At 42.1% G+C, this 27,829-nt stretch overlaps 1 protein-coding gene across 2 annotated transcripts in view; it reads left to right on the forward strand.

The window, feature by feature from the left end:
* The window catches only part of XPO6 (exportin 6), a 106,814-nt gene that overhangs the window by 22,230 nt on the left and 56,755 nt on the right, over positions 1-27,829 (forward strand). For both annotated transcript variants that reach the window (XM_082857396.1, XM_082857397.1), the window contains exons 2-6: positions 12,192-12,282; positions 15,280-15,392; positions 16,192-16,389; positions 21,428-21,587; positions 23,558-23,635. In XM_082857396.1, the coding sequence (XP_082713522.1) occupies positions 12,192-12,282; positions 15,280-15,392; positions 16,192-16,389; positions 21,428-21,587; positions 23,558-23,635 (640 nt within the window). The remainder of the gene's footprint in view (positions 1-12,191; positions 12,283-15,279; positions 15,393-16,191; positions 16,390-21,427; positions 21,588-23,557; positions 23,636-27,829) is intronic.

Consider the following 27,829-nt stretch of genomic DNA (forward strand, 5'->3'; position numbering starts at 1 on the left):
GCTGGCTCAGTAGTTGTGGCCCGCAGGCTCTAGAGCGCAGGCTCAGTAGTTGTGGCACACAGGCTAAGTTGCTCCGCGGCATGTGGGATCTTCCCAGACCAGGGCTTGAACCCTTGTCCCCTGCATTGACAGGCAGATTCTTAACCACTGCACCACCAGGGAAGCCCTGCAGTGTGTTTTTATGGTGGTCCATCAACCTTGCACCCATTCATTTCCTGATTTCATCAAATGCAGGGTAATGCCAGCTCATTCATCGTTCCCACAGCCCTTGGAGCAGAACTTCTCTGGGCTTCTTTAAGGGGTAGAGGAGCCGTCGCTGGGAAAGGACTCTGGTGGCCCTGCCCAGTGACTTGACCAATAGCTGGCTGACTTTGGGCAAGATACTCTGAGCTTCATTTTCCTCATCTGTAAAATGAGGTTGGACTTGCTGTTCTCTGGGGTTTGTTTATTTCTCTCTTAAGATTCTGTGGTTCTCTTTTAGGAATTCTTGGTAGCATGCCTTGTGGTAAATGTGCTCACTAAGTATCTTTTGAGTTTAATTGACTAGGCATGCTGGTATAAACATTCATCCTCCTGGTATATGTACCTGGGAAAGAGAAGCAGATGGGATTGTGAAGAGAGCCTGTTCTTGGCTGTATTACACATTTATTTTAGGCAGTTTCTTGCAGAATAACTATTTTTATCATTTGCTTCTGTGGCTGTCTAATTAAAGCCTTCGGACTAGAATATAAATAAGTAAGTGTATAGCTATATGTATTTTAGCTCTTAGTGGGATGTGGTTCTTGTCCAACCAGCAGATGCAAAATTTTTAATGTCTAGGCTATGTATTATCCTTTTTCAGAAACAGTGTGAGATAATAAATCTGGCATCTGAGAGAGTAACATAATCCTTTCCTTCTTATTGTACTCTTTTGTCACTTTTTCTTTCCTCTTTGACCAGCTAGCTTGGAGCAGTGAGGAGCAAGGTGGAGGGTACCAATCCAACAGATGAGATTTTTTAGTTGGAAAAATTCCAATTGGACAGAAATCTTGCAAAGAAGGAGTAGTACCAAGAACACTCTTATACTTTTAGCCCAAACTCACCTATTGTTAACATTTTGCCATGATTGCTTTTATTATTTGCACTTCCTCTCTATGTATATTTATGCACATACATACATATACACACACACGATATTTTCTGAATCGTTTGAGAGTAAGTTGCCTACATCATGGTCCATTGCCCCTAGATAGTATATTTCCTAATAGGGATATTCTCTTACATAACCATAGTGCATGCAGTTGTCAACTTTAATTAATTTAACATTGATTCAGTACTTTTATCTGATCTACCATCTGTATTCCAGTTTTGTCAGTTGGCCCAGTATGTCCTTTATAGCATTTTTTCCCTCCAGTACAGGATCTAGTCTAGAATCAGGAATGACAGTTATTTGTCATGAGTCTGTAGTTTTCTTTAGATTTGCTGGAAAATTTTGAAACCAGTGCACCTGTCCATTCGTAGCTAATTGGTGCCTCTTGTTATTATAGCTTGTAGTAGTGGGTGGATTGGTTTTTCCCAGCATAAAACACACTGTCCTCTGTGTACAAGATGTTTCCTCTAATTGGTCCCCATAGGGACAGAATATACTGCTTTGGCTTTCTCACTACCATAGTGGGACCCATTGGGCTTTCTGGCCCAGATGACTGGCAGTCATCCTGCTCCTGACTCCTGGTCCTCAGCAGTAAACAGATCCTTTTGTTCATGGAAGGGACGGAGAATCTGACTGGGCACTTTCTGCAAACCCAAGAAATACTGGGGGTGGGAGGGGCGGGAATGTCTTGTAGTTGATCACCTTTATAGTAGTTTTAGACTAAAGCAGATAGGTGCCTTTTAATGATTAGAGTTATGTTTAGATACAGCCACAGTATATGTTTTAATCAAATATTAAGTATCTGCATGATGATATCATTCAAAGTTACGTCTGTAGTTATTCTCAAAGGGCAAATATTGTTCAGATTTAAGCTGTAGGTGAGACAACCAGGAGCCTTTCGAGGCACACGTATAACTTTAGTAGTTAGTTACAGTCATGTGTTCGTAGAGTTGTGGTAAGTGCATCTGCCCCGGCCTTGCTTTCCTGGAACATGGTGTGGCTCTCCATATCTTTCCTTCAGTAGAAAATACATATATATTTTTTTTTGCGGTACGCGGGCCTCTCGCTGTTGTGGCCTCTCCCGTTGCGGAGCACAGGCTCCGGATGCACAGGCTCAGCGGCCATGGCTCACGGGCCCAGCCCCTTCGTGGCATATGGGATCTTCCCGGACCGGGGCACGAACCCATGTCCCCTGCATCGGCAGGCAGACTCTCAACCACTGCGCCACCATGGAAGCCCAGTAGAAAATATTTTTTTTCCTTGCAACTTTTGTATATAACTTTTATATTTTTTAATTTTAAATTAAAAATAATTATTTTATTTATTTTTATTTTTGGCTGTGTTGTGTCTTTGTTGCTGCACGCGGGCTTTCTCTAACTGAGGCAAGCAGGGGCTACTCTTTGTTGCGGTGCGCGGGCTTCTCATTGCGGTGGCTTCTCTTGTTGCGGAGCATGGGCTGTAGGAGTGCAGGCTTCAGTAGTTGCAGCACGCTGGCTCAGTAGTGGTGGCTCTCAGGCTCTAGAGCGCAGGCTCAGTAGTTGCGGCGCACGGGCTTAGTTGCTCTGCGGCACGTGGGATCTTCCCGGACCAGGGCTCGAACCCGTGTCCTCTGCATTGGCAGGCGGATTCTTTTTTTTTTTTTAACATCTTTATTGGAGTATAATTGCTTTACAATGGTGTGTTAGTTTCTGCTGTATAACAAAGTGAATCAGCTATACATATACATATATCCCCATATCTCCTCCCTCTTGCGTCTCCTTCCCACCCTCCCTATCCCACCCCTCTAGGTGGACACAAAGCACCGAGCTGATCTCCCTGTGCTATGCGGTTGCTTCCCACAACTATCTGTTTTACATTTGGTAGTGTATATATATCCATGCCACTCTCTTACTTCGTCCCAGCTTAACCTTCCTGGCAGCCGGATTCTTAACCACTGCGCCACCAGGGAAGCCCGGTATATAACTTTTAGAGTTAATTACTTCACTGTGTATCTGTACCCTTTGTCTCCCCTCTGTCTTTGGTGGAAGCATTCAACACCCCCAGGGTGACTGCACTTCTGAGTGTCAGACTTTGAAGATTCAACTGGTTTTACCAATTTGCTTTCAGAGAAATAAAGTGAGAGTTCTACTTCATCATGGTGTGTTTAGTTTGTTTTTTAAAAGGACAGTATCTGCAGGTTGAGACACAAAGAGCAGTGATGGGAAAGGTGGGAAGAAGCCTTGTTCTGCGTATTCTTCTCCTGCCTGGGGCTTCCTTGGTGCGCTTCTTAGCATTTTGAGCTGACTGCAGGAGGGGATGGATAGATGTCACATTGATTCCCATTGTGTGTTATTTTAAGCTTAGTATTTCATCTCTACATATATGCAGGCCTAAAGGCCAAAGAGATTTTTTCCCCTTGTCTGTTTTCTTTGCAGTGGTGAAGGGTATAGGGAAGAATGAGAGTGTTCTTTTGAGAGTTTAGGCATCCATGGTAATCCTGTTAGCTCCCAGAGTTTATATGAGATTGAATTTCTTTGCTAATGGCGTCTGTTGTAACACACCAGGTATGTTTTGCATACTTTTTATTTTTAACCTTGGTCAGCAGTTAGTATAGAATCACTTTTCTCAGAAACGTTCTTTATGTATAAGTAAATAGAGTAGTAAAACTGTTCTAGGTATGCCACAGGAGTATTTGACTTGGAACTCTGCTATGCTCGCCGTCATATTTTTAGGTTTACTATCAAGGAAGCATGAACCTGAATACAGAAGGCTCATGTGATTCACTTCCTTGAAGGATAGACAAAATGTGGCTCCTGGCAAAAAGCTTGATAAAAACCTTCTTTAAAAAAATAGTCATTTTGGGCTTCCCAGGTGGCACAGTGGTTGAGAGTCCGCCTGCCGATGCAGGGGACACGGGTTCGTGCCCCAGTCCGGGAGGATCCCACATGCCGCGGAGCGGCTGGGCCCATGAGCCATGGCCGCTGGGCCTGTGCGTCCGGAGCCTGTGCTCCACAACAAGAGAGGCCACAGCAGTGAGAGACCCGCATACCACAAAAAAAAAAAAAAAGTCATTTTTTCCCCAGTATCTATTTTATAAAAAGTTTATGTGTTAGAGAGGGGTGTTATAGAGGCAATTAGGTAAAACATTACAGATTTAATCAGGATTTGAGAAAACTTGTCATCTAGGTGTCTTAACAAACAAAGCACCATATTACCCATCATCAGTCTCAGTGTTTTTAAGATAAATTATTAGCAGTCTCCTGGTTTTCAAAACGTATTCATTGAGTGCTTGTGAGCAAAGGTCATTATGATCAGAGCTCTTGTGTGTGTGTGGCACGCGGGCCTCTCACTGTTGTGGCCTCTCCCATTGCGAAGCACAGGTTCCGGACGCGCAGGCTCAGCAGCCATGGCTCACGGGCTCAGCCGCTCCGCGGCATGTGGGATCCTCCCAGACTGGGGCACGAACCCGTGTCCCCTTGCATCGGCAGGCGGACTCTCAACCACTGCGCCACCAGGGAAGCCCTGATCAGAGCTCTTAAAGGGGGAAATTTAAACAGAGTCATATGTATCTTGAATTTGGAGGGAATTACCATTATTCCTGAGAAAATAAAACTGATACTAACAGTCTACTTGTTCCTTTTACTCTCCTGAATTTGGTCTGTAAAATATTTGAGTACCAGTCCATACTGGACGTTACAGGAAGTACAAACATATTAGGCAGAATCTCTTTCCAGACAGTTTATGTTCTGGTTAGAGAGGCCTAATACCTATGAATTATTAATAGTTACAGATACGACTTTCAACTCTTACTTTATTCCTGGCATTAGGTTTACTACATGCCTTACATAGATTATTTTATGTAATCCTCAGAACAACCCCGTGTGTTAGTTTCTCTTATCCCCAGTTTTGCACAAGAGGAGAAAGAGTAATAGGTTACATAACTAGGCCAAGGTGCATTCTGATTCGAACCATTCTGACACCAGAGCCTGTGCTCTTTCATTGTGCCATTCCGAAATGAGCAGAGAACAGTGCCATGGGCAAAATTCTGTGATACCGATTACAAGAAAAGACAAAAGATGAAAACAAGGAAGGGATCTGCACTGTAAACTTCGTAAGAAATTTCATGAAGGTTGAACTATGAATTGCAGACCCAGGAGCAAATGCAGGATGGGAATAGACATTTGTTATGAGACCATGAGTATTCAGAGTGGAGTGATGGCTTCCTGTGGTGAGTAATGGTGAATCAGGCATGCTTTTCTTCTTTCTTCTTAGTAAACTCTGCATTCTTCAAATCCCAATGTATATTATCATCTCTGTGAAGCTTTCTTGTCTCCCTCAGACAGAGTTAGTTCTGTTTAGGCTCCTAAAGCCATTTATATATATGTCATTACTATAGGATGTAGACCATCACATTCTACGTTTTTATTCATAGGTTCTACCCTTCTTCCCTCCCCCCACCCCCCATGCCATCTCCAGTTCTTTGAAGTCAAGGACAGTCTTACTCATCCTGGTATCTCAAGGACCTAATGCAGTATCAGTTACTTAGTGAATATTGAGTTTATTTGTTGAGTGGATAGCTGAGTGTCTCAGTTGGCCCAGATTCAAAGCCTCTTTAAAGCTAGATTTAGAATAATTGGGGCAGAAAATGGATATTTAGGAGTATTTATCTGGTAGCGAAGTACAGATTGGATTGGAATTGGGAAAGCTGACATCAGGACGACTAGGTAAAAGAAGTTACAGCAATCTAGGCAGGGGGTGATTAGGGCCTGGTAGAAGTGGTATTGAGGGAAAAGTCAAAGAAGATTTCAAATTATGTGGCCCTTGCCCTTCTTGCCAATTTTTCTTATAATTTATTAGGTGATTGTGAGTCTTGGTTGACTTAGTAGTTCCTTAATAAATGAGTCAGTCGTACAGCATAGTCTCTGAACTGCTGGACCATGAGCAGTGCAATAAAAATGCAGATAAAGTCAAGGCAGGCATAGTTGAAAGCTCCACTTGGCAGATTTTAACTCTTTTTGGAACACAAAAGAGTTTTTAGATATATACATAGGTCTCCGAGAGTGTATGTATTCTGAGCCACTTTTAATTCATCATCCTAAGGATTTTAATTTGCTGTTGAGGTGAGCCCAGGGGAAGCATAGACTTATGGGATTATAATACTTTCTGTTGTCACCCTTGCAGCTTTGAAGACAAATCGGTGATGATTCCTAGGAATCCAGGAGTCTCATGCTCAGACTTCACCTGTAGGCCTCCCAACTGCTCTTAATAATTGTGCTAATAGAGGAAAAACGCAATTTCTAAAATCAGAGTCTGCAAATACCAACCTGAATGTTAAAAATAAGTATAACATTAAGTTTCAAAAATTGTGTATATGTACTTACAGAAAAGTGCACAGTCATCCTGGTGTAACTTTCAGATCAAGAAAACATAATATTACTAGCATCCCAGAATCCCTCCTCTGCAGAGGTTAATAACCACTATTCTGATTATAACACCATGGATTTGTTTTGCTTGTTTTTAAAAATTAATATAAGACGAATAATGAAGGATGTGTTTTGGCCTCTTTAATTCAACATTGTGAAATTCATCCATGTTGTTGTATGAAGCAATATTCATTCATTCTTTTTGTTTTTAAAATTTATTTATTTTTGGCTGTGTTGGGTCTTCGTTGCTGCGTGCGGGCTTTCTCTAGTTGGTGGCGAGCGGGGTCTACTCTTTGTTGTGGTGCTCAGGCTTCTCACTGCTGTGGCTTCTCTTGTTGCAGAGCGCGGGCTCTAGGCGCACGGGCTTCAGTAATCACGGCACGTGGGCTCAGTGGTTGTGGCGCACGGCCTTAGTTGCTTCGCAGCATGTGGGATCTTCCCGGACCAGGACTCGAACCCATGTCCCCTACCTTGGCAGGCGGATTCTTAACCACTGCGCTACTACGGAAGTACCTGTTCATTCATTCTTGTTGTCTTATAGTATCTTCCTGATGAATAAGCTACAACTTATTTGTCCATTCCACTGGTGATGTACATTTGGGTTCTTTAGACTTTTTGGATATTATGAATAATGGTGCTGTGAATATCTGTGTACGTTTTGTGGGGTATCCAAATTTCTGTTGGATATATTGTCAAGGAGTAGAATTACAGGGTCATAAAGTATGCATATGTTCATTTTCCAAAATGGTTATACCAGTTTATAGACCCACCAGCAGCAGTGTGTGCATGTCCCAGTTGCTCAGCATACTCACCAATACTTGTTACTGTCTTTTAAATTTTAGCCATTCCGGGAAAAAAAAAAAATTTAGCCATTCTGGTAGATTTGTAGCACTGTCTTGTTTTTAATTTACATTTCTGTGATGACTGATGAGGTTGAGCACTTGTTTTATGTATCGGCTTTTTGGATATCCTCTTTAATAACTATTTGCCTGTTGAAAAAATTGAATCATTTATCTTTTCCTTATTGATCTGTAGAAGTTATTTTATACTCTGATAGGAGTTCTCTGTTATCCATATTGGTGATATCTTTTCCCATTTCATGGCTTTCTTTTACACTCTCTTCATTGTGCCATCTGATGAATATTCCGATTTATCAATCTTTTCCTTTATGTTTAGTGTTTCCAAGAATTTTTTCCCTACCCCGGGGTCACGAGGATGATCTGTATTATCTTCTAGAAGTTTTATTGTTTTACTGCTTACATTTTATGTCTGTCACGTAACTGAAATTTTTTGTGTGTGTGAATGTGCCTCGCTTGGTTTTAAGCTAACCTTGTCTTTTAGTTCTGCAAGATCTGGGTCTTAAATCCCAAGTCCAAGATGGGAAGCAGTCAGGTGTCTCTGAATCCTGAATGTTGTTCATCAGTTAATCAGAGCATTGCTTGAATAGCCTTCGGGAATTGAATTGAAACCTCTCTTCCTACCACACCATGACAGTTTTTTTTTTTAAATGTCTTTGTCCTTTTATAACTTGAAAGTGCAGTCTGTATGGAATATTCCCATGTATTGATACTTACTTGCCACTAATTTTTTTTATAAATTTATTTTTTATTTTTGGTCTTCTTTGCTGTGCGTGGGCTTTCCCTAGCTGCGGCGAGTGGGGGCTACTCTTTGTTGGGGTGCACGGGCTTCTCATTGCAGTGGCTTCTCTTGTTGTGGAGCATGGGCTCTAGGCACGCGGGCTTCAGTAGGCCACTAATTTCTTAACCCACTGCCGTCTGGATTCTGGCTTCACCACCTGCTTAAAACAGCCAGCAAAGGGTCCAGTGGCCTTCTTGCCAAATGGGGCTAATTCTCCAATATCCTTCAACCATTTGCAGGTCTTGAACATATCCTTTATGTCTTTTATTTTTATTTTTTTATTTTGTGGTACGCGGACCTCTCACTGCCGTGGCCTCTCCCGTTGCAGAGCACAGGCTCCGGACGCGCAGGCTCAGCGGCCATAGCTCACGGGCCCAGCTGCTCCGTGGCATGTGGGATCTTCCCTGACCGGGGCACGAACCCGTGTCCCCTGTCCCCTGCATCGGCAGGCGGACTCTCAACCACTGCTCCACCAGGGAAGCCCTCCTTTATGTCTTTATAGCTCTGTTCTGATTGTATGATCCTGGAAAAGTCTCACCCTTCTTTTCTTCTCCTCAAGATAGTTTTGTTTTGAAATCCAGTTAGAAAAAAGCGCCACTAGATAATGTTTGGGACAAAGCCCTTAAGCCTGAAGGCATGAATCTCCAGTTTCAAAGTAGGCCTGACCACTTTTGTTGTTTTGCTTTGGTCTGTTTTCATTTGGTATCTGAGACCAAATAAAAATGATAACAGCCATAACTGTGAATTAGATAACCTCGTGGAGTTTACATATCAGTTTTACATGGAGCATTTCATTTGATCCTCCTAACACCCCATGGGGTAGGTATTCCTGTTGCAGTTATCGAAATGATTGAAAATGCAAACAGCATGTTATTTTTTCTTGCTGAGAAACACCTGGTGTGCCACTGGATTATTAGGTTTTAGAGTTTCCTTTTTCGTATAACCATCATTTACAAAATCAGGTGAGACTATCGTCCTGTGATTTTTGTGGATACTTTTGTCTTTCCACTTTCTTTGGGAATGTTAGCTAGGGTTAGAGCTGGGAGGGGTGAGGTTGATGGGACCGGGAATGGAGATAGGGTTGGATTCTCTGGGGAGTCAGAGACTTGCTTTCAGCAGGCTTTGATGTATGGCCTGTAATTGTCAAGTTCACAAACTTCTGCCTCAAGAACCCATATGAAATAAACCTTGACAGTTGATTGCTTGAATGTGATAAGCTCAGGTTTTTTCCAGGATCTACTCTAAAATGATTCATTGCAAGAGTAAGTTGTGGAGAGACTTACTTCCCTGGCGGTCCAGTGATTAAGACTCCACGCTTCCACTGCAGGGGACCCCGGTTCAATCCCTGGTCAGGGAACTATGTATCCCACATGCTGCGCGTCACGGCCAAAAAAAAAAAAAGAATAAGTTATGTAGCAGGTGTGACTTGAAGATGTATCTTTAGTGTTCAGGAACCTATTTTAGCTCCAGAAAAACTATAGATTTATTTTGACTAAATAGCTGATTTTGGTCCAAGAAATATGTCTTGATTTATGTTTATTTCTTTGCCAATAAGTTACTTTAACATAGGAGATTTTCCTTTGATTCTTTTAAACCTTCCCTCAAACATTTTTAAAAATTGTTTTTTCAAATGAAATGGTACACCAAGTTGATTAATGAAGCAGACCGAAGCATTTTTTTATTTATACAAATTCATTTTGAAATATGAATTTATAACACTTAGAAAATCTGTCACTGAGAACAGTGAGGCTGTTTTGATCAACACAAAAACTTGAAACAGGTTAAAGAGGATTGCAGTCTTATTTTTGTTCCACATTCCGGTTATTTCTGCATTAAAAAGCTTAACTTGCAATCCAAGGGTATTTTTTAGTTGAACTGATATATTGGTTTGAAAAAAGAGCAGAGGGCTAATATTTATCATAAAATTCAGACCAGAAAGTCCCTCATGACTTCCCTGGTGGTGCAGTGGTTAAGAATCCGCCCGTCAATGCAGGGGACATGGGTTCGAGCCCTGGTCCGAGAAGATCCCACATGCCGCAGAGTAACTAAGCCCGTGTACCACAACTACTGAGCCTGCGCTCCAGAGCCCGTGAGCCACAACTGCTGAGCCCACGTGCCACAACTACTGAAGCCCATGCACCACGTGCCACAACTACTGAAGCCCGTGCTTCACAACAAGAGAAGCCACTGCAATGAGAAGGCCGCGCATTGCAACGAAGAGTAGCCCCGCTCGCCTCAACTAGAGAAAGCCCACGCGCAGCAACAAAGCCCCAATGCAGCCAAAATAAATAAATTAATTAATTAAAAAAAAAAAAGAGTAGACCCCGCTCGCCGCAACTAGAGAAAGCCCGCGCACAGCAATGAAGACCCAACGCAGCCAAAAATAAATAAATAAAAGTAAATAAATAAATAAAAAAGTCCCTCAAACTCACAAGTGCTAGAACTATTAAACAATAATTCATCACTCAACATGTCAGAGTTCAGCTGTCATTGCACAGCTGTCACCATGACTGCAGCATGGGAGCGACAGCCGTGCCCGGCACTGCTTGAACGTGGCCCCCCGTGTGCTGTCTAGTGTGCTAACATGTGCTGGTTGATGTAGGTGGGCTGGTGCAAGCCTGATTCAGCCTCTGTAATTCGTGCCAGTCCCAAGAAGTGCTCGTTGATCCACAGAAATGGCCCAAGTTCCTCAGTGTCCTCAAAAGCCCATTACCAAGTGGAGGCCCCTGGTAATATTACAGCTTGATACGTGATACATTTGAGTGTGGGCTTATTTTATTTATTTATTTTTAAAATAAAATTTATTTTCGGCTGCATTGGGTCTTTGTTGCAGCGCACGGGCTCTAGGCGTGTGGGCTTCAGTAGTTGTGGCACATGGGCTCTAGAGCGCAGGTTCAGAAGTGTGGTGCACGGGCTTAGTTGCTCCACGGCATGTGAGATCTGCCCGGACCAGGGATTGAACCCGTGTCCCCTGCATTGGCAGGCGGATTCTTAACCACTGTGCCACCAGCGAAGTCCCTGTGGGCTTGTTTCAAAATGCAGTTTTAATAGTCAGCTCTCACTCTAGGGGCAGTAGAGAGGATATAGGGAAGGTGGGTGGGAAGAAGGAAATTAGGAGATGATTAAGAAATCAAAACTGCTGTTGGCTTCTGATCATCTCTAGGTAATTATTGCCAGTGAGGATTCGAGAGGGGCCTGCGAATGCTCACCTTGTTGCAGACTGGTTATGTGAAGGAGTGTTGACTCAAGTTCATTGCTGCACCTGATGTCCCCTCCTTCAGTGCGAGAAGAGGAAGTGGGTTTGGGGCTCCGTATGGAAAAGGGAGAGGATGAGCCTTAGGGGGCTTAGGGTGCCTCTCCTCTTATTCTCCGCCTGAGTGGTTCTGCTGAGAGTCTGGCTCTCTGTGGGCCTGAGCGTGGGAGGTACTGTCTCATTTTGAGTCCTTGCTCTGCTTGGCTCTTAGCTGCACCTTAATCTCTGTTGGCTGCTCATGTGAGATTGAGAGTTGAGTGGATGTTTGGCTCCTGAAGTCCCTTCAGAAAGCCCCAGGAATCCGTGCAGCAGTTTGACTACAGTTGCTCTGAATTAGAATATGGCTAACTATTCAGACATGGGGCAAATAACGTTGACGGATAGTCTATAAGGCACCCTAACCTTTCTGAATCTCTTCATTCTGCCTATTCAGTCAGGGCCAGGGGCTGTTAATTTGCTTTCAGTATGGTTCAAGAATTAAATTTTAAATTATTTGCTCTCTTTTCCTTAGCATAAATAATTGAAAATCGATAGCACGGTAGCATGAATTTATAGAGTATACTAAAACTTTGGGTTTTGAGTCAGCTGGGAAATTCCTTGCAGTTTTTCTGGCTTATATCATGTATTTGAAGAATGTTGAACCAAGATGTTTTGAGGAAGTAAATTACTATGGCTGTTGAATGTGACCTGGAAGGAACTGAGGAACAGTAGAACTGAAAATACAGCTACTGATTTTTTTTGTTTGTTTTTTTTCAAATTTCTTTGTTAGGCATCTGAAGAAGCCTCTCTCAGGGCACTGGAAAGTCTGATGACAGAGTTTTTCCACGACTGTACAACCAATGAAAGAAAACGTGAGATAGGTAAGTGAAATGTTGAATAGTAAAGAGTCGTTTATAACGAAAAGGCCCCAATGGGGAGGAGGGAGTTGGTAGCCTTGATGTTGGCAGCCTGGTCAAGCCTGCATGTTTCCCCTTGAATTCTGGCTCCTTTTGCTCCAGTCCTGCTGGTTGGTGGCTGGTGAGGTCTACAAACCTAGCTGCAAGGGCTGTAGTCGGTAGAGCCCACTATAATCCATAGTGATGGATTTTCTTTCCTTTGGCCATGTGTGGAAACCCCTACCCCTGCTTTGCTCTTAATTTTAGCAATGTTAAACTTTTATAAGATGTCTGTGACTTAATTTAAAGAAAAAACTCGTGAAAGCATTAAAACAAACATGTTTTTGGTGTGTAGAGGTCTATCCTGAACCTCATCTAGTGCCCAGAGATCCTTTAGCGGGTGTATCCTTTGGGGCCTTCTTGCTTTTTCCTTATTGCCACTGTTATCGCTCTCATTCTGCAAGTTTTGTTGAATAAAGGCTTCAAACAACAGAGAGATGTAGGTGTAATTTCAGGTCTTCTGGGAACCTTGGCACCTTCTAGAACCTCTTTTTGAATTTTATACTCACTGACATGCACAATATTCATTAAAGCATACTGTAAACTAGAAGGTTTATTTAAGTTGTGAGATCTCTGCTTCAGGGACATGCTGCACTGAAGTCCTAGAGTAATCTTTTTCTCTCTCTGAGTCCTCACTTAAGCCCTGAACTTGACGATGAAAAATGTTTTTCTTGATCCAGACCTCGAGGCTTTCCCCTGTGTGTCTGGCTGCTCTGTACTGACCTTCATTGCTTTCACTTCCTTGGAGGCTTTTTTCTGTGTCTCCGGGTCTCTGCAGAGCCATTTCTCTGTCGCACGTGGCTTCTCTAAGTCATGTTAGCCAGCTCAGTGTTATGGCTGACTTCTGCCCTTGGGCCAAAGCTTGATTAGCGTTTGGATTTTCAGGTGGCTAGTAGACCTTTGGCTGCAGCCCATTTTCCCTTGCATCCTTTGAGTATCACATTAGCTCCCGGTGGATGTAGCTTCTTATCTCTTAATTTTAAATGTGGTGGTCTCTTGTGGGCCTGCCCTGTATATGCCTTCTTTTCTGAGGGACTGTGCTGTAGGGAACCAGAGAGTTTATAAACAGGGGATACTGATGGAAGCTGAGCCCAGTAGATGATCAGGCATCTGGCTTAGAAGATCCCCTCTGCTTGCTTCCCTAGGTTCTCTCTTATTACTCAGTTGGGCTGACCCACCTCTTGCCCCCAGAGTGAGCCTCTTGTTAGTTTTATGCTACCAAAGTACCTCATAGTAAAAGTATCAGTGGTGATTTTTACCAAAGGAGGTGAAGGATCTTTCCCTTATATCTAATTTCTCCATAGTCCTGTTTTAAGCTTGTAATTGATATGCTTTTTGTTTTTCTCTTTAAGTTTTGGATTGCAAAGCTAATGTTGTTCACCTCAGTGTTCATGAATTAAAAGTGGAAGCTTTTTAAAATATTTTTATTCTAATCTGATTTTTTAAATAGTTTTAAATAACCAGATGCTACAAAAGTCTAATTTAAATGCCGGCTAAGGAGAATCCGGGGGTTTGGCAGTAGGCGTGTCTTAGTTCTTTTTGTACCTCGTCTCCATAGCTTTATTTGAGTGTGTGGGCTGGAACCACTTCTTGCTTCTTTTTTGATGTCTTAGGATAAACTAAAGTCTTTCCTAGCTAGGTGGGAGAAAGGAGGGAGACCTTTTATTATAGGGGCTCCACCCATCCTCCACCAAAAGTGCTCTAGAGATAGAGCTGTTAGCAGGGAGCCTCAAGAGACAGTCTGGTCATTTTTAAAAGTGGAGAAGGCTGAAGCATCAAAGAGGAGCAGTGATTTGCTTGGGATCAGACTCAGTGAATTAGTGGCAAAGTCTAGAACAGAGTCCAGCGTTCCTCATTTCCAGCCAGAGATCACTCTCTGGTTGGACTTCACCTCTGGGAGTCATAGAAACTTTTGCTTAATTATAAGAACACACCATCAGCTTCCTTTATGGGATTTATAATGAGACTGCCTTGGTGCACTTAGCCTGAGTTGTAGGGCACTGGCAGAGCAGTGACTTTAGGGTTAGAATGGGCTGCAGTGCTTGCTGCTTTTCCAAGGGCTTCCTAGAATCTCTCAGGGTTGTTGCCTTTGTATTTTTACCCACTCTGTGTTATATTTTATGACCAGCGCAGCAGGTCAAGGTGACTAAGGGGCAGCATGTCCAGCAACACGGTGATAGACTCTTAATGCTTGCTGTTTGTCCAGCAGCCTCAGGAGGAAGAAAACCACTTCTAACTGATTTGAGGTGCCCAGGGTGGTTCCTGGCAACTCCCATGACTGCCGCTCTTGTTTGCCGACTCCTGGGTGATATTTTAAAATAAAACCAACTCAGATGAAGGGAGTTAGCCATCTTGAATTCTCTTGCATTTTTTCCAATCCTGCATTTATAAGATTAGTCTTAATTTTTTCTTTTCCTGCTTTTCTGGCCATCATTTTGTGTGTGTGTGTGTGTGTGTGTGTGTGTGTGTGTGTGTGTGTGTGTGTGTATAAGTGTGTAAGAACAGTGTTGAGTGAGTGGTGAGGAGATAACATATAGCTGTACCCCAGAGGAAGTAAGTTACCGGTTGGCCATCATTTGTAAGGTAAAAATGATACTCTTCTATCTGTCTGTCTACACATTAGATTAAGAATTTCAGCAGTGAAAGTTTCTCTACCTAAAATAGTGCCCATAAAAAAAAAAGGTGTCCATAGCTAGGTTATTGTTATTTGGGTGTCAGCGTTCATGGTCACCTCAGAGTCAGAAAAATATTGTATGCTTTGTCCTTTCTATCTTGAAGAATCAGCTGGATTTTGTAGTTGGTTTTGATGTCATTACATTATGTGGAAGAGGTGTGTTTAAAAAAAAAATAGTAAAACAGCCAGCCTTGTATTAATTTTGTATATTTTCATAGCCTTCTCTTGTTGCTATTTAACTTTTCCAGAGGAACTTCTTAATAACTTTGCTCAGCAAATAGGAGCCTGGAGATTCTGCCTGTATTTTCTCTCCAGCACTAGGAATGACTATGTAATGATGTACAGTTTAACGGTTTTTGAGGTAAGTTGTCAGATACTTTTATACTATTCTGAAGAGTATTTCTTAGTCACGTTGCCTTGTTATTGGCACTAGACTTTAGTTTTGATGTGTACATGGCTGGGAAATAGTGGTAACCCATCTCAGGGGCTTCTTCCCCATATACTGCCTTTGTCAAGATGTCAGGTTTTCCAGGGCACCTTTCCATCTTCAGCACCAAAAGGTAAGATAGGTGAGGTCGGGAGGTCGTTTGTGGTAACATGTAACTTTTCCTTCCATGTTATCATTTAAAAGAGAAAGATGATTAAAGAAAAACAGTTGGGAGGAGGGATGATACCCATTAAAAATCTACATTTATTGCAACTCTCTTCGAATCATCGCCTTCCTGTGCACACTTTTTTTCAAAAAACCTAAGTATAATCATATTGCTCATTTCATTTTGCATTCTGTTTTTTTCCCCCCACTTAACCTTTATATTATATTCCTATAAGTGGTTGTACCATTATTCACCAAGCCATTCTCCTATTCTTACATTAAAGTTGTTTCTGTCATTATTTTTTGGTGGAGACAATGGTGTTATAGAAAGTTTTTGCACCTACACCTTTTTGTTTCTGTTAAATTATGTAGCTGTTAAATTATGTTCCTAGAAATGGGATTATTGTATCATAAAATTTGAATATTTTATTATTCTCATTGCCAAATTGCTCCAAACCTTTGTTTAAAAGCAGAGTTTCTTGTTTGAGGGAGATAGCTACTGTTGGATGAAAACCAGTTTGTTTTGTGTATAGATTGTTAACTTACAAGATGTATACTTGTTTTTCAGAATCTGATCAATAAAATGTGGCTTGGGGTCCCATCTCAGGATAAGATGGAAATCCGTAGCTGCCTGCCCAAACTCCTCTTGGCTCACCACAAAACCTTACCTTACTTCATCCGGAACAAGCTCTGCAAAGTGATTGTTGACATTGGCCGTCAAGATTGGCCCATGTTCTACCATGACTTTTTTACTAACATTTTACAGGTAAGGAGATAACCTATGGAAACTTTATCTTGTAAGTAATTTGTTTGAAGAAGTGATTATTTTCTTGTCTTGAAGAGGATTTTTAAGATGAGCATTTTGGAACCGCAGTGGTGAGGTCATTGTGGGGTGGATTATCTCATTCACTTAACCTTGTGTTCCTGAGACGTGTTGTACCTTGGTGCAGTGGAGAAGGTGGGGGATGGGAACCCCAATCACTTTGTTAACTTCTTGTGAAATTTTGTCCAGCAAGTATTTGAAAGCCTGTTAGGTACCGTGCCAGGTGTTGGGTGCCAGGATGAGGCCTTTGATAGTTATAGTTTAGTGGGGAGAAAGCGATGGAAATAATAATTACCCAACAATATGTTAATGACTGTAGCGAAGTATTGTGCCAAGTGCAGTGAGGACACGGCATTTAGACTCAAGGAGCTGAGGTGTTTTCAGTGTTGCTGGTGATGAGATGTGAGGTGGTGGCTTGAGTGGTAGAGTAAGAGGTTAGGCTGATGGACAGGGCCAGAGCAGGGAGGGCTTTGCGTTTGCAGGGGGCATCAGTGTTTAATTCATAGTCCTTACTCGAGAACTAATGAAAAGTTTGGAGAAGGGAGACAACGTGGCCACATGTTTATGTTGGAGTGACGACTTCGGCAGCAGTGTGGAGTCTGGATTGCAGAGGGGTGAGGCCAGAGCGAAGGAGGCCTGGAAGGCTGCTGCTGGAGAAGTCTGAGTGAGCCCAGGGGCCTGAGCCAAGCCGGGGCTTACCTGCTGGACAGCAGCGAGGCACAGAGGAGGCTTTGGGCAGGGACTAGGCTGTAGGGAGGAGGGAAGGAGGAAGCTAGAATGCCTTCCAAGTTCCTGGCTCAGATGGCAGATTTTCTAGGCCATCTGAGGAAATGGGGTTGGGTAGAAGATGGTGAATTCAGTTTGGCAGAAAATGCATTTAAGATTTGCGTGTTCCTTCTGTGCACGTCTGGTGAGACATTAGGAAATGTGGATCTGGGGTTCAGGATTTGGAAGTCATCAGGGAATAGGGGGGACCTAAAAGCCAAGAGGGCGATGCTTTTGTTCATTTGATTTCTGTGATAAAGTTGGAAATGTTTATATTATCGAGGCAGTCTGGGTATGTAGGAAATGGGTATTATGTACAGATTATAGAAATAAAATTCTTTGAAAATTGGTTATAGTCTTAGTGACGGCAGAATCTTCCAGAACAATACCCTTTTCTAATGTTCTGCTTGCTCTCCCTGCAAACCGTTTGAATGATGCAGCAATTTAAAAAATTCAGCATCCATATTGCTTCTTTTGGATCACCTCTCAAGGTGGCACAGAAGTTCTTCCTTCAATATTATTTTGTTTTGTATGGTGATTCATTTATCTAGAGATTTATTGAATTGTTATTGTAAAGGAGATTCATGCATTTATTCCATAAACTATTTGTTGAATACCAGCCATGTACTAATAACTAGGTACGTTGGGGGATATAGTAATGAACAAATAGCTGCCTTCATGGAGCTTATAATACCAAGGGGGAGGCATCAGTAAACAATAAGCAAATAAATTCTTTCAGGTAGGTATAAGTATTGTGAGAAAACTAAATCTAGGGTGAGGAGGAGTGAATATCAGAGGTGTTATTTAGATGGGACGATCATGGAAGCCTTTTCTGAGAAGCAGACTCTTGAGCAGAAACTGAGTGGAAGTGATGGAGTGAGCCATGTGGGCTTCCAGGGGAACAGTGTTGTAGGCAGAGGGAATAACAGTGGAAAGAACCCGAGGAATGGCAAGGAGGTGGGGAGCCTGCAGTGGTGGGTTAGGAGGCCAGAGGCTTTGCTGGCTCTCTCTGACACGCTTCCTTTCACTCCAAGTTGAAAAGCAGTTGTGGTAAGTCTCCATGGCTCTCTGAGAGGGAGCCAGGAAGTCCATGGAGATGGAAAGAACCAGGAAGGTGGGGGGGTCTGAGTGGATTCCATCCTGGGTTGGTCAGTGGTGTGTCTTGTGTGAAGCAGCAGTGGAATGTGAACCAGACAGAGAGCCGAGTCTTGTCGGCAACAGTGAGGAGAAGCCATGTTTTCGCCCAGCTGGGATCATTTCCTTCGGTGAAAAGCAGACATTTCTTGTCTGCCCATCAAGTATGATTAATGATGATAAATGAGAATTTGGAAGAGCATTTTTAGGTGAGGTGCTCATGGAGATTTCAAAAGGGTAGCTGTCTTCCTCTCTTGCCCACCACCTCCCGCTTTCCACCCTTCAGAAATGACTCCTTTCACCCCATGCAGCCTTCATGACTTTGAAACACCCCGTAGTGGAAGGGGCACTGGACTGGGAGGCAGTGGGTTTGGGGTCTGTGTCCATTTTTGTCACAGATCACCTTGATTTTAGTAACTCCTATGTGAGCCTCCATTTCCTTCTGTGTACAACGAGAGGATTGGACTAAGTGATCTTTAAAATTCTTTCCAGTTGTATTATTCCCCGCTTCTTATTCATGCATGAGAACCAGTCAGTGGCATGAAAGCCATGTCAAGAATGATTGGTGCTAAATTGCTGACATTTCTGATAATGATAATAAAATCTTTTCTTTAGGCATTGGTAAACAAGACCAAACTGGTTCTGGAATCAACTTCACAATTATATGATCTGTTGATTAAACCATCTGAAAGGTTTTTTTTGGCTTAGTTCCATTATGGCCTGCGGTCTGGGGTGCATAGCCTTTTTTTTTTTTTTAATTCTGTAACATTTGGCCTGGGGCATCTGTGCAGTTTATGCCATAATTATGATGACTGTCATACCAGGCAAAGAGGAGTTGATTTGGGGCCCCAGAAAGATACCTACAATTCTGTGTGTTGGTATAGCCTTTCTAGGCCACTGGAGAAGGAATCATTGAAGTGAGAACCGACCCCTGTTCTCCCCACCTCCCCCAGCCGCCTGCACTAGCACATACATCACACCTTTCTAGAGTCTGTTCTTCAGAGTCCTGGAATCTGCTGAGCTGGACTTCTGGTCACATTGTGCCTGGGGCCAGATACTTAAGGGGCAAGCATCGAAAAGAAGCATAGAAAGAATTTTGATGTTTCTTCTCTGATTGGCTGGTATGATAAAAATTTCTGAAGCTAACACTAAGCACCTGAAATTGATTTGCAACCTGAAGGTGCTTATTCTGTATTAAAATAAATTGCAGAGATTACCTATGTCATGAGCTTTAATTATGTATGTGAAGATGGTGAAAGGAGACACTCTTAATAAAAAGCTTTCTGGAAACAAAGCTAGTGAGAAGGAAAATTACACATTTTATCAGGCTGTTCTTCCAAGTAAAGAATAATTTTCAGCCAGCTTCTTGTCTGACTCTTCCCTTCTCCCAAATGATGAGAGAAAGGAGGACCTTTAAGATACATTTTCCATACTCTAGGGATTTTTTTATTTCTGGAGAGCACAGAAGCATTTCATATGTACAGGAAAGTATTGCCCAGTGGACTATTTGGTAATGAGTCATTCCCAGCTGAGAGAGTAAGAATGAGGTCTTGGGGGAAAATAGAGACAAAAGGGGTGGAAGAGAAAGAAGGAAATGAAAGGGGAGAAGTAATAGAAATCTTTTAAAATACAGATTGATAATCCAAAGGTGTCTGAGTGAAAAGGGATGCTTATAAAGTTCTATTCACGTTACCATGTAAAGAAAAATTGTTAGAGGAGGGATTTCCTGTTTCTCCCCTACTGCATTATCTGAATTTTAAGTCGATGTTAGAAATAGCCCGAACTTGTAGCAAATGAAGAGAAAACTTGTGGAGGATGTACGTGAAGTGTTAGCTGATTTAATAGAGAGCATTTTCAACACACTATTGCTTGCTGCTGAGGGCAGTTGAATTTCTCTTTAAGTTCTCAATATTGAGTCCTGCTCTTCGGGGACGTGCTTTTCCTTGGTCTGCAATGGGAAGAGTTGTTTTCAAGGACAGGAAAGCGCCCTGTGTTTTTTGAAGTGGAGAATATCCTTTCTATCTGGGTGTAGTTCCTGACCTCCTCTTCCCTAAGGCTTATATTTTATAGATTGAGTAAATAAAAAACTTATTTTTATCAGGGAATGAACTACATTTAAAGTTAACTATGATTAAAGAAAATGGTCAAGTTTTTCAATTTGTTTGCTCTTTCATAGATTGTAGCATATAACCCAGTAGGATTTTAATGGTACCTTGATTACTTTTACCGTTTCTGGAAACTAAAAAATAAATGCTTTGAATATTGTGAAATTGATAAGAAAGGTATAAGTAGTGTTATGCTGTTGAAAGTGTACCTGTTTTTGTCTCTTGTTTAAGGAAACTTACCTATGGCATAGTGGATATTGCAGGTGATAGAAAAAAAAGTACCTTAATTTGCTACGTAGGTATTTGCAAAGTCCTAACCGTATCAGTATCATAGTTTAATGACGTGTATGTGTGTTTCTGCTCTGCCACATGTTTAATCTTGAACTCTTATGAAGCATTCAAAGCTTGGAACTGTAAACTTGATTTAACACCTGAATGTTGGAAAGATATCACAAATTGGTTTACACATACCTTAATCACTAATATAGTAACCTGGGCAGAGTAACCAAGGCTCTGTTGGGAGTATGGACATGTATAAAAATTGTCATGTTAGGTGTAAAAGAGCATTGCTTTCTTGTTGTTTTTAAGTTCATGGTGTTATTTAGAATTCTGTCTTTAAAATAAGATGAGAATATATTTTGAATGGTTAAAAAGGCACATAAGTGTACTCAGTCATTTTTCTAAAGGTTTGATTTATGTAGCCTGTTCATGTAAGATTAAACACACAGAGGTGCAGTTGACATTCTGTATCCACAGGATTTGAACCCTCCTGTATGAGGGCTGACCACACGACACCATTGAATATAAGGGACTTGAGCATCCTTGGATTTTGGTATCCACGGGGGTCCTGGGAACCCCCCCCCCCCCCCCCACGGATACCGAGGGACGACTGTACTTCATAGGTTCACCATTTGTCAGTCTTCTTTGTACCTTAATTAGCCAGGCACTCTGCTCAGAAACAAACTTTTTCCTGGCAGTTGATCCAGTCCCCTGTGACAACTCCCCTCGGGCTGATCATGTTGAAGACAACTTCAGAAGAGCTAGCTTGTCCCCGTGAGGACCTCAGCGTGGCTCGGAAGGAGGAGTTGCGAAAGCTGCTGCTGGAACAGGTGCAGACAGTGCTTGGGCTACTGACAGGTGAGCAGCTGGGTGGCACCAGAAGGCAGAGGCCTGCCTGCAGATGCCCGGAGTGCAGGCCCTGGCACTCAGAATTTTTGAGCAGTTGCCTTAGCTGTTACTGAGACCGAATGTAAAAACACAAAGAATGTGGTGCCGCATTCCCAGCACCTAGCCCAGTATCTAGCACACAGTAGGGTCTCAAAAAATGCTTGTAATTTATTTTCCTTTTAAAGTCTTTGATTATTTGGTCCTCACTATAGCCATGATTAATGTGGTATAGACAGGGTCATAGGAATGTGATTGAAATGCTGATTACTGCATTCTGAGTAAGGTGGGTGGCAGGCACTTTATTTAAGATGATTTGAATTTAAATCAGGAGAAGTTGGAGGAGGAGGAGGAAGATGTGAACATTTCGAATTCTGAGTAAGGAAGTGAGACCAGGTGTGGAGTCAGCACCCTGTGCGCCAGGTTGTAGTTGTATATAGCGTTTGCTTCGTCATCTGGTCTGTTGTGTTAGAGCCTCGTGACTATGAGTGAAGAGTAAGAATAAACAGAAAGCAAACTGCAGAATGAGACAGGAAGGTAGGAAGAGAACGGAGCCCCTGTGTCTCGAGGGAGACAGGGCGAGGGCCGTGCCCGCTGTGCTGTCAGTGGAGCTGCTGGTTCTGGGCGGTGTCGGGCCACAAGGCTGAGCCGCGCGCTGGAGGGAATGTTGTAGGGACCAGAAGGGTTTCTGTCTCCAGCTCTTCTACTCAGGCTGCTTCTTGGATATCTAGGGACTTTTTTTTTTTTTTTTTTTTCCCTGCATGTGTTACAAAAGCAGTCGTCATGAGGTGGGCACTTAAAATTGGTTGTAAGAGTGTTTTGATTAAAAGTAAACTTGTCATTTACCACCCCCCATCCTCCCCCAAATCCCTAGGGGAAACCCAAACCTCAGAGCATTTATTCATTCAAAGCATGTTTATTGACATCCACAACTAGATGTTAAGTTTCTGGAGTTAGGGACCATGTCTGATATCTCTGTGTCCTACTTTTGCCGACACTAAAATTTTTTGAATTGAGATATAATTCACATATCATAAAATCTACCATTTTAAAGTGTAGCAGCTCAGTGGTTTTTAATATAGTCACAAGGTTGTGCTACTATCACATTGTCTAATTCCAGAACATTTTCATCACCCCAACCTCTGGCAACCATTAGTGTATTATCTGTCTCTGGTTTTTCCTATTTGGACTTTTCATAAAAATAGAATCATAGAATATGTGACCTTTTGTGTCTAGCTTCTTTTACTTAACATGATATTTTCAATGTTTTCCATGTTATAATATTAAATATTTTGAGAACAAAATATTTTTAAAAGCTTTTATGATCATCTTACATACCAGGTTCTGTAAGGAGATATAAAGAGGAATAAAACATAATCCCTGCCCTCTAGTAAGGTATACTCTAGTACGGGAGAAAGACAATGTGTTAAGAGTTATGGTAGAGGTATGTTTTATGTGCAGTCAAAACTGAGCAGGGAAGACTTCCTGGAGGAGGTGACAGCTGAGTGGAATTCTGAGAGACAGGTAGCAGTTAGTTAGACTGGTGAAAGGTCAAGTTGGATTGGAAGGGGGAGAGCAGTTCAGAGGTTAAGAAGGAGAACACATGAGAAAGGAACAGCTAGTAAATAGTGCAGTGTGATGAAGCCTGCGTGTGGGGTGGGGGTGAGGCCGGACAGGGAGAGCAGAGGCCAGATGCTGAGATTGTGCGGATGGTACTGTTGACTGGTGAGGAGCATGAGAATATTAGTGGCAGGTTTGTGGGGGAAGATAAATTGAGTTTGGAATATCCAGGTGGTGGTGTCCAGAAAAAGCAGTTAGACATAGAGACAGATGTTTAAATATTGATTCTTGATCAAATATATCAATACATTGTTTTCCTAAATCTGATTTTTATATGTTAGGTTTTATTTCTCTCTTAAACTCAGTTTCTCCTTTCTTGGTAGGTATCTTGGAGACTGTCTGGGACAAACACAGCGTGACTGCTGCCACCCCACCACCATCCCCGACCTCAGGAGAAAGTGGTATGGTCTGCACCACACATTGTGTTCCTCTTTTTAAATTCAGTTGGGGGTCTCAGCAGGGTAGCAATTGCTTATCTATGCCAGACACAGATGCACATTCTTCCTTAATCTATTTTTGGCCTCTCTGCCCTTGTCTTCCGAGTAGCTGACTTTCTTAGTTCCTTGTAAGTACATGTACTTTCTAATATAATAATTTGAACAACATAGCTTGTTTCTTCCTTGCCCATCAGGAAGGTGGCACCTTCAGCTTATGACTGCTGTCCCTCCTGGCTTATTTTTCCCTTTTTCTCATATTTCATGGCTGTATTGCTCATGCTGAGGTTGGTATGAGCCTGTGGGCGTGATGGGTCTGCTTTGCAGTCATGCAGGGGTCAGGTCATAGGAGGTGGGTGGCAGCCCGAAGGAGGGGACTTGGGCATGTGGAGTGCTTCTTCCTCATGGGCTCAGGGAAAAGTCATCTTGGCCTGGACAGATTGGGAACCAGTGTGCAGTAATCAGCATTGACTTTACAAAAGTTCGGATTTATTTGATCAAGTGTGGGCATATTTACAGTGGCCATTAAATAGTTTACTGGTGGCTAGTTATTGTCCATAGTTATATTAATATCTGTTTCAAAAGTCAGAGTGCAGTTCACCTAAAAATGGCTACTTTCAAGGATGGATGGAAAGAGGAAATTGTGTCTGAGCAGGAACTTTTCACTTCTAAATGGCTTCTGTTTACGTTAAATGGTCACAAATTCTTTTCAAGTAGAGTACATCCTGTGAAATGACACATACTACTTCCTCTACTGTAAAGGTTGATGTGGCTAATGAGAAGTGTTTCCTCATCTTTCTCCTTTACCTCAAGGAAATAGGCTGTTGAAATCAGACATCTCTGAGCCCTAGGTGTTTCATGTAGCCTGTTGTTAATATGTGGAAGTTGAAATTCTTGCAGAGTTGCTGTAGAATTGAAAATACATCATGAAGTTTTGAAGACTGCTTACAGTTTACTAATTTATTTCAATTCTATTTATCATACTTGGATTTAAAACTGTTAGAGTCATTTGTCATACTTCTTAGGTTAAAAACTATTACAGAGTTCTAGAGTATATTAAAAGCCTACCGGAAATTGAACTTTATTTGTATTTGGTGGCAAACCTTCATTTTCAAAGTGGATATTTGAGGTGACTTAGCAGATTTATATTTTGCAATATTTGAATGATTAAAGAAAAAATTGCAAAGATGCAGAGATTTGATTTTTGAGTATACACCTTGGAATCTCTTGCAGTTTGGCTGATCTTAAAATTTGTCATCTCAGGAATTCCCTGGTGGTCCAATGGTTAGGACTCCGTGCTCTCACTGCGGAGGGCCCGGGTTCAATCCCTGGTGGGGGAACTAGAATCCCACAAGCCGTGTGGTGTGGCCAAAAAAAAAAAAAAAATTTGTCATCTCATTTCAGTAGTAGTTTGCAAAAATTGGTTCTTTTGATAGTTGAATACTATCTTAGTATCCAGGTTAAGTGAGCAGCAGCAGTTTACTTTAGTAAAACTTGTTTTTCTGACATCGTTTTCCAGTACCAAAAGTTGTGAGTTTTAGTTGGCTTCTTTCAGGTACATGTTCTGAGCTAACTCAGTTGATACTTCGATAGACTTATATCCTGGAGGCCAGGTTGGAGAATATTAGATAATACAAATCAAAAATAAATGCTTGACTCTTTCATGTTTTGCCTAGGTTTTGTTTATGAGGTTAGGGGAAATAAAATAAGAACTCAGTTGACATTCCATACAAACAAAACCTAAAAATATGATGAGTGCTTTTTGAGAGTTGCCTCTTAGACACTATTAAAATTTTTGAAGTCTTGAATTTTAGTGTTTGAGAAAAAGCAGAATAAATTGAAACTGGTGGGGGGGTGGACTAGGGAGTTAAATAAGCTTTTAAGTTGGTACACTTCCTCTTTTAAAAAAAAAATTGCATGTTCACTTGTTAACTCTCTTTATGAAAGTTGTGAGTGAAGTCATCAGATCTTGCTTCACTATATGGGCAAAAATGCTAATGGTTTAATCAACATTTATTTTGATGCTTTTGCTCAACTGCCTTTGTGCCCTTAAGACACTAAGTTAAGTGGTAAAATGTCTAGAAAATTCTTTAGCTCTCTTGACTGTGAGTTCAGTTTTATGGAGGAAATTCTGAGAAACCATGGGGCCCAGTGAATAAACTCAGATAATTCCTAAACATACCCCATCAGCAGTCCCTGCCAGACTCTCACTGCCCTGCCCAGCTACCCATCAGACTTGGCCCCGTGGGCTTTTGGTCTCTTTTCTCATATGTTTTCTTGTAATGTCATTTTCTGTCTGATCACTTTCAAAGAATAAAACCCAGGGACTAGTCCCTCTGACAACTGCTCTAACAGTCTGGTTATAGAAAAAATTTTGACAGGTGTGTGTAGTTCATTTCTCAGAATAGTTCCCCAAATTATTGCCTCATCTCTTAAACTCACCTCACTAGACCAGAATCCTGTGAAATTGATGATGGTTTTCTCTCTTATTTACAAAAAGGAAGCTGGGGTTCATGGCGGGTAACTTGCCAGAGGTCACATCACCAGTGAGGGGTGGGACAGTGATGTGAACCCATCATTCCCAGTCGAGATGCACTGTCTTTCTTCTAAGTTTGCTGTCTCGGTCACTCTCACCATTTCTGCCTGCCTCCGCCTTTCCCTGGTTGAGTCCTGGCTCGCTGCTTAACTTGGTTTACCTTCTCTGACCTTGGATGTCCTCTCTGTAGAAGAGCAGCTCTGCTCTGAGGAGTGAGTGAGGGGAGGTGTGGATGTACCGTCTGTATGCCGTGGTGCGGCTTCCTTCTTTGCTCGTGCAGCCTCAGCCCTCTTCCTTAGTTACTCTCCTCTTGTCCTTGCTTCTTTTTGCTTGGAAAATGGGAAAAAATGTGAACAAAACGAAATTACATAAATACTGTAGTTCTGAGCTAGCTTTGTTCTGTAATAAAAATTAAGGGGCCATATCGGTCTTGCACACATGGTATTTAGTTTTAAATATAGATGTGTATATATACTGGCGATGGAAAGTTTTTTAGGGTGAAGATGTCTTAGCCCTAATTGATTGCGACCAGTTTACACCTTCTGGTTTTTTCCCAAACTCTTTATAAGATGCACATGTTCGTGTACTTGCAGATCTTTTCACCTGTAGAAAAACGGGACTTTGGATCACAACTCTTTTGATCTTGTTTCCTCCTCCCAAGGGTTCCTTAAAAAGAGTTTCTCCCCATTTTACTGGACTGAGGCTACAGTTAGGTCGGAGGTTCTTAATTGGGGTGATTTAGCCCTGCAGGGGATATTTGGCAATGTGGAGAAACTTTTTGGTTAACATAACTGAAGAAAGAGTACTACTGGCGTCTGGTGAGTGGAGGCCAAGGATGCTGCTAAATATCCTTCGGTGCACAGAACAGTAAAGAATTATCCAACCCCAAATGTGAATAGTGCTGAGGTTGAGAAACTCTTAGTGAGTGTAGAACTGAATAGAACACATGTGGAATTTCAATAAGTAAGAAAAGAAGAAAGCTGAGGGGATCTTTGTATGAAAGCCCATTACAAGTGTTCCAACCATGTCTGGGTTACTTCCAAGTCAGTAAATGCCCCAGAGTAGCCTACGTACTACTTGGGGCGTGGGTGTCTGTTGCCGCCAGGGCCTGGCCCAATTCAGGGACGATGAAGTTGGTCACAGGTTTTTTAAAATCGAGGAGCCCTCTTACAAGTCCTCTTTATAATCAAGAGCTTGTTAAAGCTGTCTCAGCATAGCTTTGGAAATGCTGCAGCATGAAGCAGGGTCTCTGTTCTGTGGCGATGCCTTCACTTGGATTAAAATATAATTTGGGGGCTTCCCTGGTGGCGCGGTGGTTGAGAGTCCGCCTGCCAATGCAGGGGACACAGATGTGTGCCCCGGTCTGGGAAGATCCCACGTGCCGCAGAGCGGCTGGGCCCGTGAGCCATGGCCTCTGAGCCTGCGCGTCCGGAGCCTGTGCTCCGCAACGGGAGAGGCCACAGCAGTGAGAGGCCCGCGTACCGCAAAAAAAGAAAAAAAATATATAATTTTGGAAAAATTCTTCTATGATTTACTAAAATTCCCTGAAACATTTAAAGTTGAGTAAAATAATTTTTATCGAGAAACAACATTAAAAGATACTTGTTTTGAGGGGAAAAAATAGT

This window comes from Leucopleurus acutus, assembly GCF_964270905.1.
Source record: "Leucopleurus acutus genome assembly, chromosome: 16".
Classification (NCBI taxonomy): domain Eukaryota; kingdom Metazoa; phylum Chordata; class Mammalia; order Artiodactyla; family Delphinidae; genus Leucopleurus; species Leucopleurus acutus.